This window comes from Ursus americanus, chromosome 5 (genome assembly GCF_024610735.1).
Source record: "Ursus americanus isolate L20-20 chromosome 5, mUrsAme1.1.p, whole genome shotgun sequence".
In the NCBI taxonomy this organism is placed as follows: Eukaryota; Metazoa; Chordata; class Mammalia; order Carnivora; family Ursidae; genus Ursus; species Ursus americanus.
The window spans coordinates 29,217,501-29,241,910 of NC_142131.1; the positions used below are offsets into that span (position 1 = coordinate 29,217,501).

The 24,410-nt window shown below is 34.9% G+C and overlaps 1 protein-coding gene across 1 annotated transcript in view; it reads left to right on the forward strand.

The window, feature by feature from the left end:
* Positions 1-24,410, forward strand: part of TBCA (tubulin folding cofactor A) — a 78,174-nt gene that overhangs the window by 40,058 nt on the left and 13,706 nt on the right. The window contains exon 2 of the mRNA XM_045796419.2: positions 21,152-21,257. Within this exon, the coding sequence (XP_045652375.1) occupies positions 21,152-21,257 (106 nt within the window). The remainder of the gene's footprint in view (positions 1-21,151; positions 21,258-24,410) is intronic.

A 24,410-nucleotide genomic window follows, 5' to 3' on the forward strand; every position in this document is an offset into this window, starting at 1 on the left:
GTCCTCATATATACCTCTGTAAAAGTAAATTTGTTTCATTAATCGATTATATGATTACTGTTAAAGGTCTGATTTTTGTATACAAAAAAAAACCCCTTGATTTATTTTTATAAGTTGAGAAAACAAATTATACCTTGGTAAATTTATTACGTAATCTGAAAATGAAATTACTGGCCTTTCAAATCATATGTGCAGCTGTTTTAACACTGGAAAATTTGAACTGCTATTAATAATGTTTGGAAACATTAAAAATTGAAAGTATTTATGAACTCTTGGAATGAAATGGGCACATATATTCTCCCACACATATAGCATATTATTTTCTATAATCTTAAGTAGTATTGCCTAGTTTTTTAATTTCACGCATGTCATCAGATTTTTAAAAGATATGTAGTATTTATTACTACATTGTCTAAAGAGTTTTCCTTATTACTATAGCGTATAAAATAAATGAGTGATTTAAGTTGTACAAAGCATAATAGCTAAAGGACCTTGCAGTTCCTGGAGAATAAAATTTCAGATAAATAGAGTACATGTTTCCGGGAGGTTTTTTTTGTTTTGTTTTGTTTTAATTAAAGGCCATTCTCCGTTTTCTTTTTATAGGAATTATAGTTAGGAAGAAAAAATAGTCTAATAGGTTAAATCATATTGTTAGAAAGTTAATAGTTTTATTTATCAGAGTGTTGAAGCTAGATATTTAACCCATTTTACTGTATTAAAAATGCTACCCCATCACCCATATGATTTGTGCTATTTTGGAAATTTAAATTAGTGATTATTTGTTAATGTTTAGAGATCTATAGATGAAAGTTTTTATGTACTAATTTGTTCATAAGCTCTAGTTAAGGCACCAGTTTTGGAGTGATTATTTAGGTAATATTTTCTATTGCAGCTCTCCTACTTTAAAATTCACCTTTAAAAAAATAAAAGCATTCTTTGTGGAATTTGGCTAAAGACCACTGAGCATTTATTACCATTCAGATACGCTATCTAAGGTAGAAAAATAAACTTATATTAGGAAAAGTTGGACTCGATTTCTTAAAAACATTCTGTCACTTATAGTGATATTTCAAACTAAATATATTGCTTGATAATATCACAAGATGGTATGGCTAGCTACTTTTCTACTAAAATGTGGATTATTCATAAGCAAATTAAAAATTTAAAGGATAGTTATTAAGTTCAGTGTAATAATTACCATTAATTACACTAACATAGAGATATATACTAGTATTAGTTAAGCTATTGTTGCTGCCATATTGATTTACTTTAAAAATTAATTGTATTAAATTGTTAATACAAAATTTTATTAGCTTCTATAATTGGAAATTTTGAATAGAATATTTTGGGCATTTTATATAGGGTAAAAATATACTGCAGAAATTTAGAAAGAGAAATTTATCAAATTATTATAGTCAGAGTTTTGATTACCTACCTCTCGTTTTGGATTCCCGGTAGGTGTTGTATAGAATAAGGTTAACAAGATGTTAACAGGTAAGTTGAAAAAGTGTTCCTTGCTCAATATAATTTGAGAGGGGCTGAGGTAAAGTTTAACATGTTTCGTTGTAGGATTTTTTCAAAAGCTTTCAGTGTATGAATCTCTAAGAGTGGAATAGAGTATGTAATATTTCCTAAGCTTTATTCATAAAAATCTTTTTCTTTTGACCACATCTATTAACACCTCTTGGAAGAGCATTCCTTTGTGTTCTGTGAGAGAAAACAATTGTTAACACATTTGAAAAATTGGCCTTTTTAGTTATATTTACATGGTGAATTAGAAGATAGATTTGCCTGCTACATATAAACATTTTAAGCCAGCTCCCATGACGTTTTTTTTTTTTAAGATTTTATTTTTAAGTGATCTCTACACCCAACATGGGACTCAGACTTAAAAACCCTGAGGTCAAGAGTTTCATGCTGTACAGATGGAGCCAGCCAGGTGCCCCACCCCATGTCTTTCCCTAATGCTGCAGTTATTACCCAGGTTTTTTAGGTTGACCAGAGAAAGATGTTTGTTATAGGTCTGTCCATATATATATAATCATGGTAGTCTATCCATAGAATGAGGATCCTGAAAGATTCTATCAAGTAACTCCTCTGAAATAGTCCAGGAAGACTGTAGAACAACTTGCAAAAAGTTGTGATACCCCTAAAATGATATAATATTCATTGTATATTCTTCTGTTTTTGTGAGGTGAAGTTAGAGGATTTTTATGTTTTTACATGCTAAAGCATTGTTCATGGGGCAAGAGCTAACTTAGGGTGGTGTGCCTCCAGTTGTGAAAATGCAACATTTTTAAAAATTTTATTTATTTATTTATTTATTTATTTATTTATTTATTTATTTATTTATTTATTTATGAGAGGGAGAAGGACAGAGGGAAAGGGAGAATCTTAAGCAGGCTCCATGCCTCCAGTTGTGAAAATGCAACATTTTTAAAAATTTTATTTATTTATTTATTTATTTATTTATTTATTTATTTATTTATGAGAGGGAGAAGGACAGAGGGAAAGGGAGAATCTTAAGCAGGCTCCATGCCCAGCACGGAGCCCAAAGTGGGGCTCAATCTCACAACCCTAAGATCATGACCTGGGCTGAAACCGAGAGTCAGACACTTAACTGACTGAGCCACCCCCTCATGCCCCCAAATGCGACATTTTTAAACAGTATTTATTGACAAATTCAGGAAGTTAGGCTGTAAAATGACTATTTTACTCTGAGTAATCAATTCAAGAATAAAAGGGTGAAATATTAGAGATAAACTTTTTAAAAACTACAGATTATATTTAAGGTGACATAGACAAGAGAAATTTGTAGGGCTTCAGAGTCATCAGGAATCACTAATCCTAGAATAATTCAGAAAATTTTACTGTATTGAATTTTAAAACCAGATTTGCTAGCTGTTAAAACTGTATCACATAGAGCTCTATATCAAGTATCATTACCAAATATTATTTAAGCAGTTAAAGACTTAAAAATTTGGCTTGAATGAAAAAAAATGATTTAAACATGGCGAAGTACAAAATAAATATATAAAGTGGGCCCTTCATCATGTACCAAATTACTCTATGTGTATACCTTTGAATAGGAATACAGTATGAAAATTATTTTCAGCGCTTAAGTTTTTCTGAATGGAAATTATCAGTTAATGATAATTTTGTTATTCCATTATAAAGGGCTTAAACAAGACCTCAGTATCAGTAATATAAACACAGAAGAAATCTTTGTTTCTTCTTGAACCATTTTGACCTAATGAACACATCTTAGTACAACAAACTGAAAAAATACATTACATATCAAAGTACCCTTGTATAATGTTCATCATCTCAAAGCCATGAGTTTTTCTCTGCATCCTGGAGCTCTACAACTAAAAAAATCCCATACTTTGCTCCCAAATGTTCTCATCAGTAATTCCAAGAATAATTTCAGTTAATGTATCACCAAGAATAATTACTATAGTAAAATATCATTAAGCTGGGCTTATTTTATAATTTGATAAAATTCAGGTATTCTAACTAATGTTAACTTAGGTTTTTTTTGCGAAGTGACAGTCATGAATCAGCTAAAGTCATTTTTATTAAATGATATTTTCTTTGCTCATTTTAGTTTTGATAACATTAATTTGGACTAACTATATACTTTATCATTTATCGGAATGTTTTAGGCAAACTGAACTGTTTCACAACAGAGTATGATGGTGTTGGATATTCCTCTGTTAATACTGTAGTTTGTTGGGGTCCTTTTTAGATGCTGTCTCAAATCCCTTTTAGATTTATGTATAACAAATTTAGAAGTAAATAATGAATAATAATAGTACAGATGCCATTCTTCCAATCTAGTACTGTTCAGCTACCATGTTTTCAGTTTTCTTCTTTTAATGCATCTAAGATTGAATTGGCTGGGTTTTGTTTTGCTTTGTTTGTTTTTGTAGCTGCATCACACTCTTCGGTTCATACTGAGCTTGCAAGCCAGGGCTACTTTATCTAGTACTTGTATGATTCTGATGTTGATAGCTCAAGTTGGGTAAAAGGGTATGGTTTTAGAGTGGGATGGTGATGAGTTCACTTTTCAACCTAGTTCAGTTAGTTGCTGATGGGATGTCTAACTAATAGAGATGCTATTAAGACAGAGATGTGGGTTTGGACGGAAGATGAAAAGTAAATGTACAGAGAGATTTGTGATTTTTAGGTGGTAATTAAAACTGTCAGAGGCTTTGGTATGGAGATGAAGCAGCTGTGGGAGGTGCTGTTGCTTTTTCATACCAACTCAAGCAGAAGCTATTCACGGTACCTTTTTAGCCCGTTCATTACTGTATACCTTTCAGTCTCACTGGTATCTCAAAACCTTTAAGGGACAGTTTAGAGGATTAGTGAAATAATTAATTTTACATTTTTGTTTTTTAATTATTAATTCCTAAGATAAGTTTCTTAGTCCCTGAGATTTATAGTATTGCAAAGAAAATAGTGGTTATTGGTTTTGTATTTGTCATGCATCATCTTAGCTATTTATGTAATGTCCTGTCATATTTATCAAAATTATTAAAGCATATATTCTGTTTGAACAGTGACTATAACTTGAAACAGCTCCAGGTTAGGAGATTAATTGAAGGATACTTGGAGATGATAAATACAAATATGGTAAATTAAACATTTAATTTCTTTCATTTAGTAGATACACGAGAAATTGATAACTTGTTGCTTCCAGTGATGGGAACTGAGCCACTGGGGGTAGGGTGTGGGTGGCAGGTTGCCTTTTCACTTTGTACTCTTTCGTGCTATTCAGATTTTGAACCATGGAATGATTTTACTTTGGGAATAGATAAAATAAATTTAAATTTTGAAAATTGCTTTATTTACTTCAAACATAAGGCAGTATGATGTGTTAGTATTGATACTGAAGTTAGATGTCATAATTTCAAATCCTAATTTCACCGTCGCCTGGCCAGCTGACATTGAATCACAGTTTCCCATTTGCCCTGCCTACCTCTCAGGGTAATTGTGAGTTCACTCAAGTATGTGAGGCATATACTCTGATAGGTGCTGAGAGGAGACACCTTTTCAGTCGTATGGACATCCACTATCAAGTGTAGAACTAGACGAAAAAGAAATTTTTTTAAAGATTTTATTTATTTGAGAGAGAGAGAGAGCACAAGCCGGGGGAGGGGCCGAAGGGGAGGGAGAAGCAGACTCCCCCCGCTGAGCAGGGCGCCCCAGAACTAGACAAAATTTTAACCTATTTTGATAAGTTGTATATGCTTGGAAGATCAGTAGGAAGGATTTACAGTAGCAGCTTGGGAGTGGTAGGGAGGAAGTTGGTGTGGTCCTTCCAGAAGACAAGGACATTTGAGTTTAGGAAGAGTAAGTGGAATGGGGAAAGAGGATAAGGAGTGAGAGAAGGAATTTTGCTAAGAAAATGATCCGGCTCCGGCTCATTTGATGTATGTTTGTGTGTAGCACATTTTTGTTTTATCTATTTTAAGACAGTACTGTAGCACTTTCTTCCTCAGTTTTGCTAATTCCCAAAATTTTGGCTATAATTATTAGTTGAAATTTGGGGAAATCTGACTTGGGACTTTACAGTGCCCACAAAAGAATTAGCAGAGAATCACTAAAACTCAACAAAATTTTTAGTACATACATTTTACTGTGTAGACCATAAGTATTAACTCATCAGAGTCTGATGTCAGCCTACAGTTCTTTCTTACTAAAGAACTAGTGAGAATTCTTAATTCAGGGGCTTAGCCTCTAATTTGCAGTCCACTTGCATTTTCCCAAATGAGTAGATTTTTATTCCCTGCATCTTTCTTGGTGTTTTTGTCCCCATATACTTTTGTATTTCTTCTCTGTGCCTGGTATCTCATCACTATACCCTTAGTTTTCAAAAGCCTAAAATTAACTCTAAATAGTCTTTTACTTTGGTTTCTATAGACTGCTTTCCCCAGGTATGTTCAGCAGAAAAACTTGTTGCCTACTTTATTTGCTAAGTCATGTATATAACTTTTTCTAATCTTGAATATTTTTTTCTCTCTTCAGTGGGAAAGATACAAATTTTAAATCCATTTAACAAGAAGTTATTGAGCTCCTAAGTTATAAGTGCATATGGTTTACTTGCTACCATATGGTTTCCTTTGTAGCACCATTAAATATCTTATCCCAGAATAGTTTATAGACTTTTAATGTTGAACTACCTAATACCCACTCTCCAGTAGGTTAGTTTAGGGGCATTTATATTTTACTATTTAATATTTAACATCCAATATCCTATAAGTTATAGAAGTACTTCGTAAGTTGAAAATATGATATAGATAGAAGATTGTATTATTTATTATGGATATTAGCCTCCGTAACCACCATGATTTTTAAAAACAAGCACAAATGTTTAAAGTTTTACACAGGTTTAGTTTTTGTTCGTTTTTGTTTTTTAAAGATTTTGGAAGAGAGAGAGCACAGTGGGGGGGGGGAGCAAGCAGAGGGGAGAAGCAGGCTCCCCGCTGAGCTAGGAGCCCCATGAGGGACTTGATCCCTGGGCCTGGGATCCAGGGCCCTGAGATCACCACCTGAGCTGAAGGCAGATGCTTAACGGACTGAGCCAAGCAGACATCCCTTACACAGGTTTAGTTTTAAGTGTGAAATAGAGACTTCTGCACAAAATTTATATGGAGTATTTGTTCAAACTGTAGAAGGCATAAAATTGGGTATTATGTAGGTACTTTCCTCTTTACCTTTTTCATGTGTATTTGTAAATGGGAAGAAAAAGATGAGATATCTCAATTTCTGAGTGATTTAGCAGTTGAGAATGAATGAGTCCAAAGTAAGAAAGCATTATTTCATAATTGCAGAACAATCTTCTACTTTTAATGACTCTTTCACTTCAGATGCTTTTAGCTTCAGAAAAAAAAATCAAGCTATATGTGGGTTAAACAGTAAGGATGACCATTATCTCATACAATAAGCAATCTAGAGGTAGGGTGCTTTCCAAGTCAGTCAATTGAGTAGATTGATACCATCATCAAAAATTCAAGTTCTCTGATATCCCAGAATGACCTGTCATTTTAGGCTGGATCTTCTCATGATCCCATGGTACCTGCCACAAGTGGCAGACGTCACAGGTGATGATGTCTAGGGGAGAAAACGGAATTATATCTGCTTATATTGCATTTACAAAGAATAGCAACCTTCTGGGAACCCCCCCTCCCCCCAAGGAATAGCCCTTATGTAGCTTTGGCCACAATTGGGTCACTTACATATGCCTAAGCTACCACTCGGCAGGGGTGGCTTCTTTCTTTGAAGGACTCGGCTGCTTGGATGATCATAAAATTTGTGGGCAGGTAAGAAGTGGCTGTTGAGTAGGCAACCAATAATGCCTATATCAATGGAGCCCATTTTAACCTTTTTTTTTTTTAATGTGTTCAAATGTTTAAGAATTACTTTAAAAAATAAGTGCATCAGTAGTAGCTAAGAATAATAACTATGGAATAAAGCAGTTCTTTGGCACTGAACAGCTATGAGAACTTACACAAGCTCCATGAATTTCAGTTGAGTTATTACTAAAATGGGAATAATAATGATATCTATTTTATAGGGTTGTTTTGAGGATTAAATGCTATAATACATGTAGCATGCTTTAACATAGTATTTGGCCCATAGTAAATGATCACTGTGTGTTAACTTTTATTTCATATTTTAAGTTTAACTTATCTTGAATAATTCAAGCTTTTGCCTAAATCTATTATGTTTTGCCTAAATCTATTATGTTTTATGGGATGCCAGTATTATAATTATCTCTTCTTGAGTTTTAACTGTCAAACTTTACCATAGGGCTAGTTTTAGGGGAAGCAAATTTGATGATGGCCACTGCAAATGCTTAAACATCAAAAGTCATTCATCCAGCCTAACTTCTTTTATAAGTGTTGCTGTTTTCAGTGTAATTTTGGTTATTACTCTCATTTTTTTAATCAAAGTTTCATGAAATAATGTAGCTTGTATTTATTTCTAGAATATTGATCCTGGTTCATTTCTGTTTAAATATAAAGACTTTTTTTTTTAATTTTATTTATTTGTCAGAGAGAGAGAGAGTGTATGCACAAGCAGAGGGAGCAGCAGGCAGAGGGAGAAGCAGACTCCCTGCTGAGCAGGGAGCCCAATGTGGGACTCATCCCAGGAACATGACCTGAGCTGAAGGCAGACTCTTAACCAACTGAGCCACCCAGGCCTCCCTAAATAGAAAGACTTTTAAAAACATTGTAGGGAGGGATAATTAACAAGGGACTGTAAAATGGGAGTGATACTTAAATAGGACTCTTAAGTATTTAATGCAATAAAGTCCTTAAAGGTCTGTTCATATTAGGCCCTCAATGAAAGTTACTTTTCTTCCTCATCTCTCGTATGATAAGCATCTCAAAAGTATTGTTTGTTTCTTCAGAGACAGAAGAGGTTGTTACCAGCTATGTCAGTAGGGGAGAACGATATCAATCAGGAAAAAGGAAGTCATGCTAGGAATTTCTAACAGGGATTTAATGCAGGAAGTCGATTACACAGGTGTTGATAGAACTTTTACGAAATGCTCAAATTTCATTGGCTGGCCAGGGATCATCTTAGCCATTGCTTATATCATGGTTTTTATGAGAAAAAAATAGGTAAGTATACCTTAACTTTTAAACATTAAAAACACAAGTATTTCACGTAAGTTGACAAAGATATATTTTGCTCATAGTTCTATTCTGACAGTTGGAAATAAATAAACAGATTATATATTATTTAAAATATGGTGTATAGCATAGGATTACATTTCTTTTTCAGTGGATACTGTGCTGCCCAAAGGAGATTATTCTTACAAAACTAAGTTAAATGGATTTTCTTTTTCATTAATTGCTTCATATTACAACCATAACTCCGAGGGTGGAGGGTGCTTTTCTTGGAGTTTCTGGTTGTCTTTTTTTTTTAATTGAGAGGTGGAAAAGGAAGACATTACTTCCCTTTATCTTCAGCTTATTGTATCTGTTCCTTAGAATCTATTCCTGTCTTCTTAAAGATATTCTTGTAAGATTTCACATTAAAATTCTAGGTCAGGCTTACAGCATAGTAAGTAAATTTCTCAGAGAGGGGGAATTGCAGATAAACTTCCGAACTTTTATAGAACTAAAAAATATTCCCCCGGCCTATGACTTATTTCATCAGTTACCCATATGACTTACTGTCTCCTTCAGATCTTAATACATATATCCTCTTCTCAAAGAGGCCTTCCTTGACCATCGTATTTTAAATTGCAAATCCCATGTACTACCAGTCCTTCTTTACTGCTCTTTCTCTTAAAGCACTTAACATATTCTAACATGCTATATATTTTGCATACTTATTTCTTCTATCGCTATATGGCAGCGATTTTTGTAGTCTTGTTCACTGCTGTATCCTTGAGATATAAAATCATGCCTGGCACATATTAGCCCCTCAGTTAAATAATTACTGAGTGAATTAGTTAATGTTTCCCTCACTATTACAATTATAAATCCAAGTTATAAATCATTTTCTCTTAGAACTTTTAAGGGATTGCTCCATTGTCTTCTGGTATCTAGTGTCATTAATGCAAAATACAACATCAGTCTCTCATTTTTTCTTTTTCCCTTTGTGGGTGACCTGTTCTCTCTTTCAAACTTTCATTTTCAGGGGTTCCTGTTAAGCATCTGCCTTCAGGTCAGGTCGTAATCCCGGGATCCTGAGATCGAGCCCTGCGTCAGGCTCCCTGCTCAGTGGGGAGCCTGCTTCTCCTCCATCTGCTGCTCCCCCTGCTTGTGCTCTCTTGCTTGCTTTCTCTCAAATGAATAAATAAAATCTTAGGAAAAAAAAAAGAGCTTTCATTTTCTTGGCTCTCTGGAAATTTTCAGCAGTGTACATAGATGTGGGTTTTTTCATTGGTTCTCATTGGTACTTAGGAACCTCTTTAAGATTATGGGTTTTTTCCAGCTCTGGGAAATTATATTCTTTAAAAAAAAGTGGAAAATATTCAAAATATTAATACAGGTCCATAATCCCATATATGAAACCATTGGGCCAATATGTATTCCTGAATTCTAAATTTTTTTAGATTTTATTTATTTATTTTTTAAGATTTTATTTATTTATTTGACGGAGAGAGAGACAGCCAGCAAGAGAGGGGACACAAGCAGGGGGAGTGGGAGAGGAAGAAGCAGGCTCCCAGCAGAGGAGCCTGATGCGGGGCTCGATCCCAGAACCCCGGGACCATGCCCTGAGCCGAAGGCAGATGCTTAACAACTGAGCCACCCAGGTGCCCCATAAATTTTTTAGATTTTAGAACAGAAATATATGTTTTCATAACATCGGAGACTTACTGTATAATCAAACACATATTTCTGCAGTGAAACATGCGACTATTCAAATTAAGTAGGATACATAAAGTATAATTTCATGTCAGTGGAGGTTACATTTTGCTGCTAAATCAGTTTGTGCCAAACTTAATTTTAAAATTTCCTTTTTTTTAAACATTTTTGAAGATTTCAGAATTATGTGCATTTTGGGTCGGTAGTTATTTAAGCAATGAAATTATTAATGTTTTTTTTAATTTTTGTTTTTTATAATTTTCCACGTATTTCTAGCAACATATAAATATGTATGTTACAGGAAAATATTTTAGTAACAAATTTAAAAACTATGACTATTGAAAAAAACTATGACTATATGTACTTATTTAAGAATTAAGCTTTCTTATTAAATCTTAGCCTTCCCTAAAGGAAGAGAAAAGCGCCAAATTCACTGGAAGATACTCATTCAATGATTTAGCAAATACTTACCCAGTAACTACTATTTTAATAAACAGATACCTTATAAGTTATCAGGGAAATTAATATTTCAAACTATGATATAATGCCATTTCACATTCTTCTTATTTTCAGAAATTTAATAATTCTGACAATTCCAGTTGCTCATGAGGATGCCAAGGAGCACTAGGAAATTTCATACAATGCAGGTTGGGTATCAATTGATAAAAACTGTTTTGGAAAACAATTTGATAATATCTGGTGAAGTTGAAGTCGTATGTATTCTCTCTAAAACCTCTTTCATGTCATGTGACTTGTCATTAATACATTGATTTATACGGTTAACTTCTACTACATCTTGCCCCCTAGCATTTTATTCACTGTAATTTTAAATTAGTGGGTTCTCACTACCTGTGATTTTTTTTTTTTTCTTTTTCCAGGGCAGTACATGTGCTATTCAATAACTTGCTTCCTAAGCTTTTTCACAAAAAAAGTGCTTTTTAAACAAAAACTTTATTTTTGTTTATTTTGATATGCCAGTAGCCGTGCCGATATTCAGCACCTTTACTTGTCAAATGTGGTATGTAGTTAAGAGTCTCTTCGATTTTGCTGGGGTTATTGCTGTTTTCTGTAGACAAGCACAATGGAATAGGATGACTTGGATTACCAGCCAAAATTATTTGTGGGCCTAAGGCATGGAATCCATCTCTTTCATTGCACACTGCTCTAAAATCATATTTTTCTTATTTCTCAAGTTTTGTGAATCACTTTTGTTCACTTCAGAATTGTTTTAGATATCTCCTTAAATTAAAAAATGATAAAAGGCAATAGTCAGATTTTAGACTCAACTTTCTATACATTTAACCAATATTGAGTGCCTATTTTGTATAAAGATCAAGAATTTCTCCTAATCCTGTCTTCAAGGAACAGAAGACCTAGTTAGTAAACTAGCTTCAGTGTAATGTGATAAATACTAGGGTAGTTAAGAGGAGTTGGATGGAATTAAATAGAGGTCTTCTAAGTCAGAGGTCAGCAACCCTTTTTCTAAAGGAACAGTTAGTATATATGTTAGGCTGTTTGAGCCATACAGTTCTGTTGCAACTATTCATCTCTGCTATCATTGCATGAAAACTAGTCAGAGGTGGTATGTAGATGAACGAGTGTGGCTGGACACATTTGAATTCCATATGATTTTTACAGGACACAAATTATTTTTTAAATTTTTTAACCATTTATAAAATAAGTTTAGTATTAAAAGTATTTTTTAAATCATTTAAAAATCATTTGTAGGTCTCAAACTATACAAAAATAGGTGGCAGGCCAAATATCATTCATTGACCATAGTTTGCCAACCCTTGTTGTAAGACTTTGAATTGCAAGATGTTAATTGAATGTTCCTCTTTCTGTTACCCATTCAGTCTTAGCTACTTTCATTTACCAGGAGAGTTTAGTAACCTAGGTTTTAGGAGAAGTGAAAATGTAGGGATGCCTGGGTGGCTCAGTCAGTTAAGCTTCTGCCTTCTGTTCAGGTCATGATCTCAAGGTCCTTGGATCAAGCACTGCATGTGGCTCCCTGCTCAGGAGGAGCCTGCTTTCCCCCCCCCCCCATGTGTGCGCTTTCTCTCAAATAAATAAAATCTTAAAAAAAAAAAAAAAAGGAATAGTGAAAATGTCATTGCTAATCCCAGTGGTTTCTGAATATCCTTGATATTCTGAATAATAACCATGATGTTATAAAGATAATAAAAACAACGGTAATAACACTGTTGTGTTGATGATATGCAAGTTACTCCAGCAAAGCTTCCAAACTCATTTGCTTACAGGAACCAAGTATAAGGCCTGAATGTTTGGGAAACAGGAAGTTGTATGAATTGGGGCAAAGTGAACACCACGCGCCTCATCTGAAAAAAGCAGTAGGCATTACTTAGCTCCATCCAGTAGAGGGGGAAGTCCCAGCCCAGATGAAAAACATCCAAGAGAAATCAAGACTTATATATAAGTTAAATTAAGTCTCCTAGTTGTTTAATGTGGTAACAAATCTATTTTTTTTTATTCTTTTTAAAAATATTTTTTATTTGGGGCGCCTGGGTAGCGCGGTCGTTAAAGCGTCTGCTTTCGGCTCAGGGCGTGATCCCGGCGTTCCGGGATCGAGTCCCACATCGGGCTCCTCTGCTAGGAGCCTGCTTCTTCCTCTCTCACTCGCCTGCTCTGTTCCCTCTCTCGCTGGCTGTCTCTCTTTCACATAAATAAATAAAATCTTTAAAAATATATATATTTTTTTTATTTAAATTCAGTTAATTAACATATAATGCATTATTGGTTTCGGAGGTACAGGCCTGTAATTCATCAGTCTTATATAATACCCAGTGCTCATTAAATCGCATGCCCTTCTTAATGTTCATCACCCAGTTACCCCATCCCTCCACCCTGCTCCCCTTCACCAATCCTGTTTAATTCCTATGATTAAGAGTCTCTTATGGTTTGTCTCCCTCTCTGGTTTCGTCTTGTTTTATTTTTTCCTCTCTTCCTCTGTTTTGTTTCTTAAATTCCACATATCAGTGAGATCATATTATAATTGTCTTTCTCTGATTGACTTATTTCATTTAGCATAATACCCTCTAGTTCCATCCACGTCAGTGCAAATGTCAAGGTTTCATTTCTTGATGGCTGCGTAATAGTATATATACCACATCTTCTAATAGTATATATATATATATACCACATCTTCTTTATTCATCTGTCGATGGACATCTGGGCTCTTTCCATAGTTTGGCTGTTGTGGACATCACTGCTATAAACATTGCCATGCAGGTGCCCCTTCAGACCACTACATTTGTATCTTTGGGGTTAATACCTAGTAGTGCAATTGCTGGGTCGTAGGGTAGCTCTATTTTCAACTTTTTGAGGAACCTCCATACTTCCAGAGTGGCTCCATAGCTTGCATTCCCACCAACAGTGTAGGAGGGTTCCACTTTTTCTGCATCCTCACCGTCATCTGTTGTTTCCTGACTTGTTAATTTTAGTGATTCTGACTGGTGTAAGGTGGTATCTCATTGTGGTTTTGATTTGTATTTCCCTGATGCCGAGTGATGTGGAGCATTTTGTCATGTGTCTCTTGACCATTTGTATGTGTTCTTTGGAGAAATGTCTGTTCATGCCTTCTGCCCATTTCTTGATTAGATTATTTGTTTTTTGGGTGTTGAGTTTGATAAGTTCTTTCTATTTGGATACTAGCCCTTTATCTGATATGTCATTTGCAAATATCTTCTCCCATTCCCTTGGTTGTCTTTTGGTTTTGTCGACTGTATCTTTTGCTGTGCAAAAGCTTTTGATCTTCATGAAGTCCCAATAGTTCATTTTTGCCTTTGTTTCCCTTGCCTTTGGAGATGTGTCTGGCAAGAAATTGCTGTGGCTGAGGTCGAAGCGGTCGCTGCCTGTGTTCTCCTCTAGGAGTTTGATGGGTTCCTGTCTCACATTTAGGTCTTTCATCCATTTTGAGTCTGTTTTTGTGTATGGTTTAAGAAAATGGTCCAGTTTTGTTCTTTTGCACGTGGCTATCCAATTTTCCCAACACTGTTTGTTGAAGTGACTGTCTTTTTTCCATTGGATATTCTTTCCTGCTTTGTCGACTGTTAGTTGACCATAGAGTTGAGGGTCCATTTCTGGGTTTTCTATTCTGTTGCATTGATCTATGTGTCTGTTTTTGCCCCAGTACCATACTGTCTTGATGATGACAGCTTTGTAATACAACTTGAAGTCCAGAATGGTGATGCCACCAGCTTTGGTTTTTTCTTTCAACATTCCTTTGTCTTTTCTGGTTCCATACAAATTTTAGGATTATTTGTTCCAACTCTGTGAAAAGGTTGATGGTATTTTGATAGGGATTGCATCGAATGTGTAGATTGCTCTAGATAGCATAGACATTTGAAAAATACTTGTTCTTCCAATCCATGAGCATGGAACATTTTTCCATTTTTTTTGTGTCTTCCTCAGTTTCTTCCATGAGTGTTCTATCGTTTTCTGAGTACAGATTCTTTGCCTCTTCAGTTAGGTTTATTCCTAGGTATCTTACGGTTTTAGGTGCAATTGTAAATGGGATCGACTCCTCAATTTCTCTGTCTTCTATCTCATTGTTAGTGTATAGGAATGCAACTGATTTCTGTGTATTGATTCTATATCTTGCCACTTTGCTGAATTCCTGTATGGGTTCTAGCAATTTTGGGGTGGAGTCTTTTGGGTTTTCCACATAGAATATCATGTCATCTGCAAAGAGTGAGAGTTTGACTTCTTCTTTGCCGATTCAGATGCCTTTTATTTCTTTTTGTTGTCTGATTGCTAAGACTTTTAGTACTATGTTGAGGCTAGGACTTCTAGTACTATGTTGAACAGCAGTGGTGATAATGGATATCCCTGTCATGTTCCTGACCTTAGGGGAAAAAATCTCAGTTTTTCCCCATTGAAAATGATATTCACTGTGGGTTTTTCATAGATGGCTTTTATGATACTGAGGTATGTTCCCTCTGTCCCTACACTGTGAAGAATGTTAATCAAGAAAGGTTGCTGTACTTTGTTAAATGCTTTTTCTGCATCTATTGAGAGGATCATATGGTTCTTGTCATTTCTTTTATTTAGGTTTAGGTAGTGTATCACATTGATTGATTTGCAGATGTTGAACCACCCTTGCAGCCCAGGAATAAATCCCACTTGGTCGTGGTGAATAATCCTTTTAATGTACGGTTGGGTCCTATTGGCTAATATCTTGGTGAGAATTTTGGCATTCATTTTCATCAGGGATATTGGTCTGTAATTCTTTTTGGTGGGGTCTTTGTCTGTTGGGATCAAGGTAATGCTGGCCTCGTAGAGTTTGGAAGTTTTCATTCCGTTTCTATTTTTTGGAACAGTTTCAGAATAGGTATTAATTCTTTAAATGTTTGGTAGCGTTCCCCTGGAAAGCCATCTGGCACTGGACTCTTGTTTGTTGGGAGAGTTTTGATTACTGCTTCAGTTTCCTGGCTGGTTATGGGTCTCCTCAGGTTTTCTATTTCTTCCTGTTTCTGTTTTGGTAGTTTATACATCTCTAGGAATGCATCCATCTCTTCCAGATTGCCTGATTTGTTGCCGTACAGTTGCTCATAATATGTTCTTAGAATTGTTTATATTTCTTTGGTGTTGGTTGTGATCTCTCCTCTTTCATTCATGATTTTATTTATTTGGGTCCTTTCTTTTTTCTTTTTGTTAAGTCTGGCCAGAGGTTTATCAGTCTTATTCTTTCAAAGAACCAGCTTCTCCTTTCATTGATCTGCTGTTCTTTTGGTTTCTATTTCATTTATTTCTGCTCTAGTCTTTATTATTTCTCTTCTGCTGCTGGGTTTAGGCTTTATTTGCTGTTCTTTCTCCAGTTCCTATAGCTGTAAGATTAGGCTGTGTATTTGAGACCTTTCTTGTTTCTTTAGAAAGGCTTGTATTGCTATATACTTCCCTCTTATGTCTGCCTATTCTGCATTTGAAACGAATAGTTGTGTTTTCATTTTCATTTGTTTCCATGAATTTTTTAAATTCTTCTTTAATTTTCTGGTTAACCCATTCATTCTTTAGTAGGATGCTCTTTAGCCTCCGTGTATTTGAGTTCTTTCCAAATTTCCTCTTGTGATTGAGGTCAAGTTTCAAAGTATTGTGGTCTGAAAATATGCAGGGAATGATCCCAGTTTTCCGGTACTGGTTGAGACCTGATTTGTGACCCAGTATGTGATCTGTTCTGGAGAATGTTCCATGTGCACTCAAGAAGAATGTGTATTCTGTTGCTTTAGGATGGAATGTTCTGAATATATCTGTGAAGTCCATGTGGTCCAGTGTGTCTTTCAAAGCCCTTGTTTTTTTGTTGATCTTCTGCTTAGATGATCTGTCCATTGCAGTGAGTGGGTTGTTAAAGTCCCCTACTATAATTGTATTATTATCAATGTGTTTCTTTAATTTTGTTTTTAATTGGCTTATATAATTGGCTGTTCCCATGTTAGGGGCATAAATATTTATAATTGTTAGATCTTCTTGTTGGATAGACCCTTCACTTATGATATAGTGTCCTTCCTCATCTCTTAGTAGTCTTTGGTTTAAAATTTAATTTGTCTGATTTAGGGATTGACACCCCAGCTTTCTTTTGATGTCCATTAGTATGATACATGGTTTTCTACCTCCTCACTTTCAATCTGAAAGTGTCCTTTGGGGTCTAAAATGAGTCTTTTGCAGACAGCATGTCGATGGGTCTGGGTCTTGCTTTTTTATCCAGTCTGTTACCCTGTGTCTTCTGATTGGGGCATTCAGCACATTTACATTCAGAGTAACTATTGAAAGATATGAATTTAGTGCCATTGTATTACCTGTAAAGTCACTGTTTCTGCATATTGCCTCTGTTCCTTTCTGGTCTGTGGCTCTCTTTTGCTTAAAGGATCCCTTTCAATATTTCTTGTATGGCTGATTTGGTGATCACAAATTCTTTTAGTTTCTGTTTGTCCTGGAAGCTTTTTATCACTGCTTCTATTTTGAATGACATCTTGGCTGGATAAAGTATTCTTGGCTTCATATTTTTCTCGTTCAGCACCCTGAATATATCATGCCAGTCCTTTCTGGCCTGTCAGGTCTCTGTGGATAGGTCTACTGCCTATCTAATGTTTCTACCCTTGTAGGTTTCAGACCTCTTGTCTCAAGCTGCTTTCAGGATTTTTTCTTTGTCTTTGAGGTTTCTAAGTTTCACTATTATATGTCAGGGTGTTGACCTATTTTTATTGATTTCGAGGGGGGTTCTCTGTGCCTCCTTGACTTGAGTGACTATTTCCTTCCCAAATTAGGGATGTTCTCCACTGTAATTTGCTCCAGTATGCCTTCTGCCCCCCCCCCTTTCCTCTTTTCTGGGATCCTGACTATCCTAATATTGTTTTGCTTTATGGTATCACTTATCCCTCAAATTCTCCCCTCATGATCCAGTAGTTGTTTATCTCTCTTATTCTCAGCTTCTTTTTCTCATTGTTTGATCTTCTATATCACTAATTCTCTCTTCTGCCTCATTTATCCTAGCAGTTAGAGCCTTCATTTTTTAATGCATCTCATTAATAGACTTTTGGATTTCAACTTGTTTAGATTTTAGTTCTTTTATTTCTCCAGAAGGGGATTCTCTAGTGTCTTTTATGCAATTTTCAAGCCCAGCTAGTATCTTTATAATCGTTATTCTGAACTCTAGTTCGGATACCTTACTTATGTCCTACTGACTAAGTCCCTGGCAGTCAGTACAGCCTCTTCTCTTGTTTGAGGTGAGTTTTTCCATCTTGTCATTCTTTTTTGTGAAGAATAAATGAATGAAAGAACAAAATATTAAAATGGCAACGACAAGCCCAGAGACTGCCAAAATACTATTAAGCCTCAGTGAAGAGGGCATGGGATTTACTATGCTATTTTCTCTAGATTTTTTTGTTTGAAAATATCCATAACAATGTTTTTCTTAATATCAATCTATTATAGTTTCTTACACCATTAATTACATTGGCCTATCATCAGTATCTGCTTGGTATTGGACTATTAGTTATTAGATAGCCCCAAGTACAAGTTTGGTTACAACTATGAGCATCTTAATTACAATAAGAAAAACTATAAAATCAAGACAAATTAAGCTAAAACTTTTTAATCTCATTATCTCTAAATTCTTGATATCCCCAAAACTTTTATTTTATTTACAATTTTATGAACGCTATGTTTAAATGTGTTGTATACAAATCTGTGTAGTTCACAGATTTCTTCAGTCTACTTCTCAAACTTCTGTTGAGGGGCAGCTGTTCTGGAAAATGCTGAGTGGAGAAAAGTCTTTTTTTTTTTTGCCTCAAGTAATCTTGCAGTTTAACAAAGTTAAATTGATTTCCTTACTACAAGACTTCTTGGGATCTTTTAATATGCAAATACAAATCCTAAATCTTAAATATTTGGCCCAAAGTGGTGTTTTTGCTTTGTTTTGTTTTTTAGAGAGCGTGTGCATGTGCACTCTTGTCTTTGTAACAGGACAAATAGAAATACAGCAAGGATATAAAAAATTGACCAATACCATCAAATCACTGGATCTAATTGATATTTATAGAATATGCCATTTGAAAATGCAAGAACACACATTTTTTTGTGTTTTTTTTGTTTTTTGTTTTTTTGGGGGAGGAGCAGAGGGAGAAGGAGAGGGAGAGAACCTTAAGCAGGCTCCTCGCCATTGCAGAGCCCCACACAGGGCTTAGTCTTACAACCCCGAGGTCAAGACCTGAGCCAAAATCAAGAGTCAGATGCTTAACTGACTGAGCCACCCAGGTGCCCCAGCAAGCAGTGTTTTTTAAGCTTATTTGACCACTTGTATACCGTGGAATAATTTGGAAAACATCAGACTATGTATTTAAAAATCACATTAATGCCTTCTTATATAATTAAAAGTTTAAGTTACTTGATTTATCACTCCCCTAATGATGGTTATTTCTTCAAGTTTCTCCTTTCTCCTTCTTATGTCTATCCTTTTCTATTGCTTTTATTTTTGTAATTTCCTCTCAGGTATTTGTCTAACTACTGAAAGTGACCAGATTTTGAAATTGGTATGTCTCTCTCTGGGTGTGGGCTTTTAATACTAATAGACAATATTTTCAGTTAATTATGCCTTTAAAATATAATAAATTATGACTTATATTTGTACTTGTTATTTTAACTAATAGCATTTGCAAAATTTGCAAAGAGAACAATGTTTAGAGAGTTACAACTATTAGATACATTTTGTTGTCTTTCTAATTGAATTTGCTTTATTCCAGAAAATTTAGAAAATATTGCTAAAAGAATAACTAGCAAACTTTAAAATTATTCAAAATTGAAAAAAACTGGTGAACTTTGATCCAAATCAGGAAAGATGGCACCATTACAATGGAGAAGCATATGAGGATGATGAATATCATCCTACGGTGGTGTTCAATGTCAGTCCTCTTAATGAGGCCAGTGGATAACACTGACTGTTAGCATTTTATATGTAGTAGTGAATGGGTGAAGGACTATAATCATAACTCACTACTTGGTATTGTTTTTTGTATTAATATTCAGCTGTAGAAATGTTTTAAAAGCCAAATGAAGAATAAACTCAAATGTAAAAGCTCAAAAAAAAAAAATTAATCCCCAGCTGACCTCCCCCTACCCCAGATCATTAGGGGTTTTCTCCTCAGGTAACCAAAAATAGTACTTTCCCAAGTACTTTTATTTCCCTTATTATTTGTTTCTTGAGTATCCCCTGTTATTTGTTTATATTCATTGCCCTGCGTGGTGCTTGAGATTCTTACCCCCTCTTTTCCTCCCTTGGCATGCGCACACTCTTTCTCTATCTAAAATAAATAAAATCTTTTCTAAAAAAATCATGTTTTGAAGTATACCTAAAAATCTTCATTGCAAATGATTAGACAAAAGCCATTCTCTAATATGATTTTTAAATTCCGTCCCAGCAACATAGGTCTAGAAATTAGTAAGCAAGCCAGATGGAGAAAGCTATTTTTAATATATGTGGACTCTGAAAGCTCTTTATTCTGCTTTTTAGATATTGTGTATATCAGTGTTAGTGTTTTCTTGAACTACATTTTTGTTTTATATTAAAACTTTGATAAACCAGGGTCAGAGGAGATTGAGCTATTATCATTAATTGCACTTTGGTTATCTGAGGAATGATCAGTAGAACTTTGTATTTCTCTCTTCCAATTTATTGTTGAAAATCTCCCCAATCTTTATCAGTACCTTTTCTTGCTTTAGTAAATAAATATTTGTTTCCGCTATTTGTCCCTAAGAGAATCGTGTCTAAATTATCTACCCCAGTCCCTCACACAAGGAAGGTCAGGCATAAAATTAAGTAAATAGTAAATACTTGTTAAACAATTTTATTGTTGAAGATAATGTAATCTTTCTTTATTTTGGGCTTGGCATGCAGTATACTGACTTTTTTTCCAGTAAGCTGAGCTTTTTCCGTTATGTTTCAAGTACATATATAAAAGTTTAGAAAATAAATATTAATTAAAAGGCAAGACGTTAGTACATAATAATTTGGAGTGTTTTTACATTGTAAATACAATTATTATAGTGGAACATGTTTTTAATTAAAAATTTAAGAATTTCATGCTTTGAAGATTGTACTTGCTTTAGACAGGTATAGGACTTAAGGGCTGGAGGATCTGATTTATATCTATGGCTAAAGTATTTTTCTTTCCTCCTCTCCTCCTCCCCATCTAATATGCATACTTTGGTATTTTAAGTATGTTTTATATTTACATTTCCTTTGTTTCCCATGGTCTGTTTGCTAGAGAGAAAGTTAATTCTTGGAACCATTTTTGGTTTATTTATAGATTGGTCAAAGAAAAAATGATGTATGAAAAAGAAGCAAAACAACAAGAAGAAAAGATCGAAAAAATGAAAGCTGAAGATGGTGAAAATTATGCCATTAAAAAGCAGGTAAATTATATCTTTAATAATAATAGCAAACATTTACAGAATACCATGTTAACTAATATATTAACAGCCCTTTAAGAAGATGCTATTATTTTCTTCTTTACTATTAAACATCCTTTTAAAAATATGGAAACACAGGTTACGTAGTTTGCCCATGGTCATGTAACCACCAAGCAGTATAGCTAGGGTTTCAGTACAGGAGTTCTGGGTCTAAAATTTGTACTCTTATCCATTAAGCTATCCTGCCTCTCGATTTTAAGTATTAAATTAAAAAATAGAGGCACCTGTCTGGCTTAGTCAGAAAAGCATGAGACTCTTGATCTCAGCATTCTGAGTTTTAGCCCCACCCATATAGTTTGTAGAGATTACTTAAAAAAAAAAAAAAAAAAAAAACTTAAAAATATTTAATATATAAATGGCCTAATCTTATGTTAAATGTACTTGTATATTAAATTTACAAATATTTTCCCCAAACTGATGTGAAGGCCACCAAAATAAATACATATATTACACTTTCAGTGGCTTCTGATTATCCTCATGACAAATTTCAGTTTTCTTAGTACTGCATACAAGGCTCTTCTTGATTTTGGTACCTGCTTATCCAACCTTATCTCTTGCTGTTCCCTCCTTGGACCTTTTAGGTCCTGCCTTTTTGTTTCCCGAACATGCTCTTTTCCTTTGCCTCTGACATACTGCATGTGTGTGAGATGCTCTTCCTACTTCTCCTACCTACCCTTTCCTTATAAATTCCTCTTTATCTTTTAGACATCTCCTACCTTCTGCCGCAACACTGAGATAGATATCCCTCCTCTGTTCTCCTATAACATCTTATTTATGCCTGTCAGAGCATTTACTGAATAGTCAGTATTGGCTGACACTTGTTTCATAATTCCTTGAGAAAATAGAAGCTATTGAGAACTTGCCTTTTCCCACCACAAAATCTTTCAGCCTATATCTGCATCTGTACCTGGATTACCTTCCTTCCTGTTTGAATAGATTACTTTCCCTAACCCTTGTTAAATCAATCAGTGACATTATTTTCACATTTTTGTCCTCATCTTACATAACCTCAACAGCATTTGACACAAGTAACCACTTCCCTTGAAGCATTTTTTTATATTATCATCTTTGCTATACTAATAGCCTCCTGGTTTTCCTCCTGTTTCACTACCTTTCCTCAGTCTTCTTTGCTGAAACTCTCTCTCTCCCTCCCTTGTACTCGTCTCCCCCCACCGTGTGTGTGTGTGTGTGTGTGTGTGTGTGTGTGTGTGTGTGTGTTTTCACCTTCAAGAGTTCTACCCGCAATCTTTAGGTCTGAAGTTCGTACCATCGTATAACTTCACCATTTTTATGTCCACTCATTTATTCACTCAACAGATATTTATTGAATCCCCTGCTACTTGCCAAATACTGTTCTAGGCATTCTTTTAGGCATGGCATTAAAAAGAACAACAAAACAGAAACAAAAAAACGAGAGTCCCTACTTACTTGGCATTCATTCTAGTGCCAGTGTCTCCCAATTTGTATCTCTGGGCTTGACCATTCCAGACATACATATATTCAACTAATCATCTACTTGGCATATTCCCTTGCGTGTCCAAAATAAAAATCTTGGTCTTCCCTCAAGCTAACCCACTTTCCCAAAACAAAAATCTGTTCCTTCTCTTGTTATCCCCCTTCAGTAAATGATATCTCCAGTCATCCAGATACCTAAAACCAAAAATTTAGTGGATCTCTTGATGCTTCTCTCTCTTTCTAATAACCACATCTAATATCCACAAGTCCTGTTTTTTTTCCCTCTTTTTCTTTCCCTACTACCACTACCCCTAATCCAATCCACTCTCATCTTTTGCCCACACTATTGCAAAAGCCTCCTAGTCAGCACACCTCTTTGTCTCTTGAAACCTCCATTCCCTCCCACCACAACAGCCAGATTGATCTCGAAAATGGTACATCAGATCACTTACTCCTTTACTTAAAATCCAGTGTGCATTGCATGTAGAAGATAAAATTCCGATGACACCAAGAAAAAGGAGAGTATAAACAAGCTTAAACGGATTATATCTCAAGACTTCTTTTTTATTTTTTTTTATTTTAAAGATTTTATTTATTTATTCGACAGAGATAGAGACAGCCAGCGAGAGAGGGAACACAAGCAGGGAGAGTGGGAGAGGAAGAAGCAGGCTCATAGCGGAGGAGACTGATGTGGGGCTCGATCCCAGAACGCCGGGATCACGCCCTGAGCCGAAGGCAGACACTTAACGACTGCGCCACCCAGGCGCCCCAAGACTTCTTTTTTAAATCAGGACCTCGTGAACTCACAGTGGTTATAATCATATAAATTATGTTACAAATGATAATAGCCAACACTCAACCCAGACTTCATTCAACAGTGTTAATCACTTAAAATGGATTTTTCTGTAGGCATTTGCTATCTGTGTTGCAAAAGGAACACAGTGTTATCTGAAAGAAACTGTTCAGGGGGAAAACGTTAATTTTGAGTTCTAGGAGAACATGCTTTCCTCTATGTGTGGTATAGCAGAGGACATTTGTGTTTAAGATTTTCTTAAACTGAGGGAGGGTTTGTAGATACAGTATGTCCGCTGATATATTGACCGCTATGAACTAACTGTTCTTCCTTCATAAGGATTTACATATGGAATACTATTTTTTATTCTTAAAATAATGATGGTTAAATGCTTTTTAAAATATGTACTTGTATAAATATTTATATCACTCTTGCCCCTCTCTTACTTTAATGTCCTCTGTTATTTTCCAACATCTAGTAAGAAATAGTATGACATAGTATGTGAGTTTATTTCTTCCAGGATCTTCTTAAGCAGGCTTATTTTCCCAGATATGTAACTCCTGACCTCAGTTTTTTCTTTGCCCTGTTCTTCTAATCACCAGTAATGTATTAAAACACAGCTATATAGCTAGAATAGAAGTTGTAAGTTACTGGAGTGGAGAATAAATGTGTTCTCTTTCTAAATAAAATTCTACAAATAATGTCACAGATGATCAGAGAATCTTTTATTTTAATATTTATATATTGATCATCTTTCAATAAAGTCATTACTTTATAGGTAAGGATTAACTCTTCATGGAATCTTCTGTTCTAATTGTTATTTAAAAGTACTAGCCACTTAACTACAT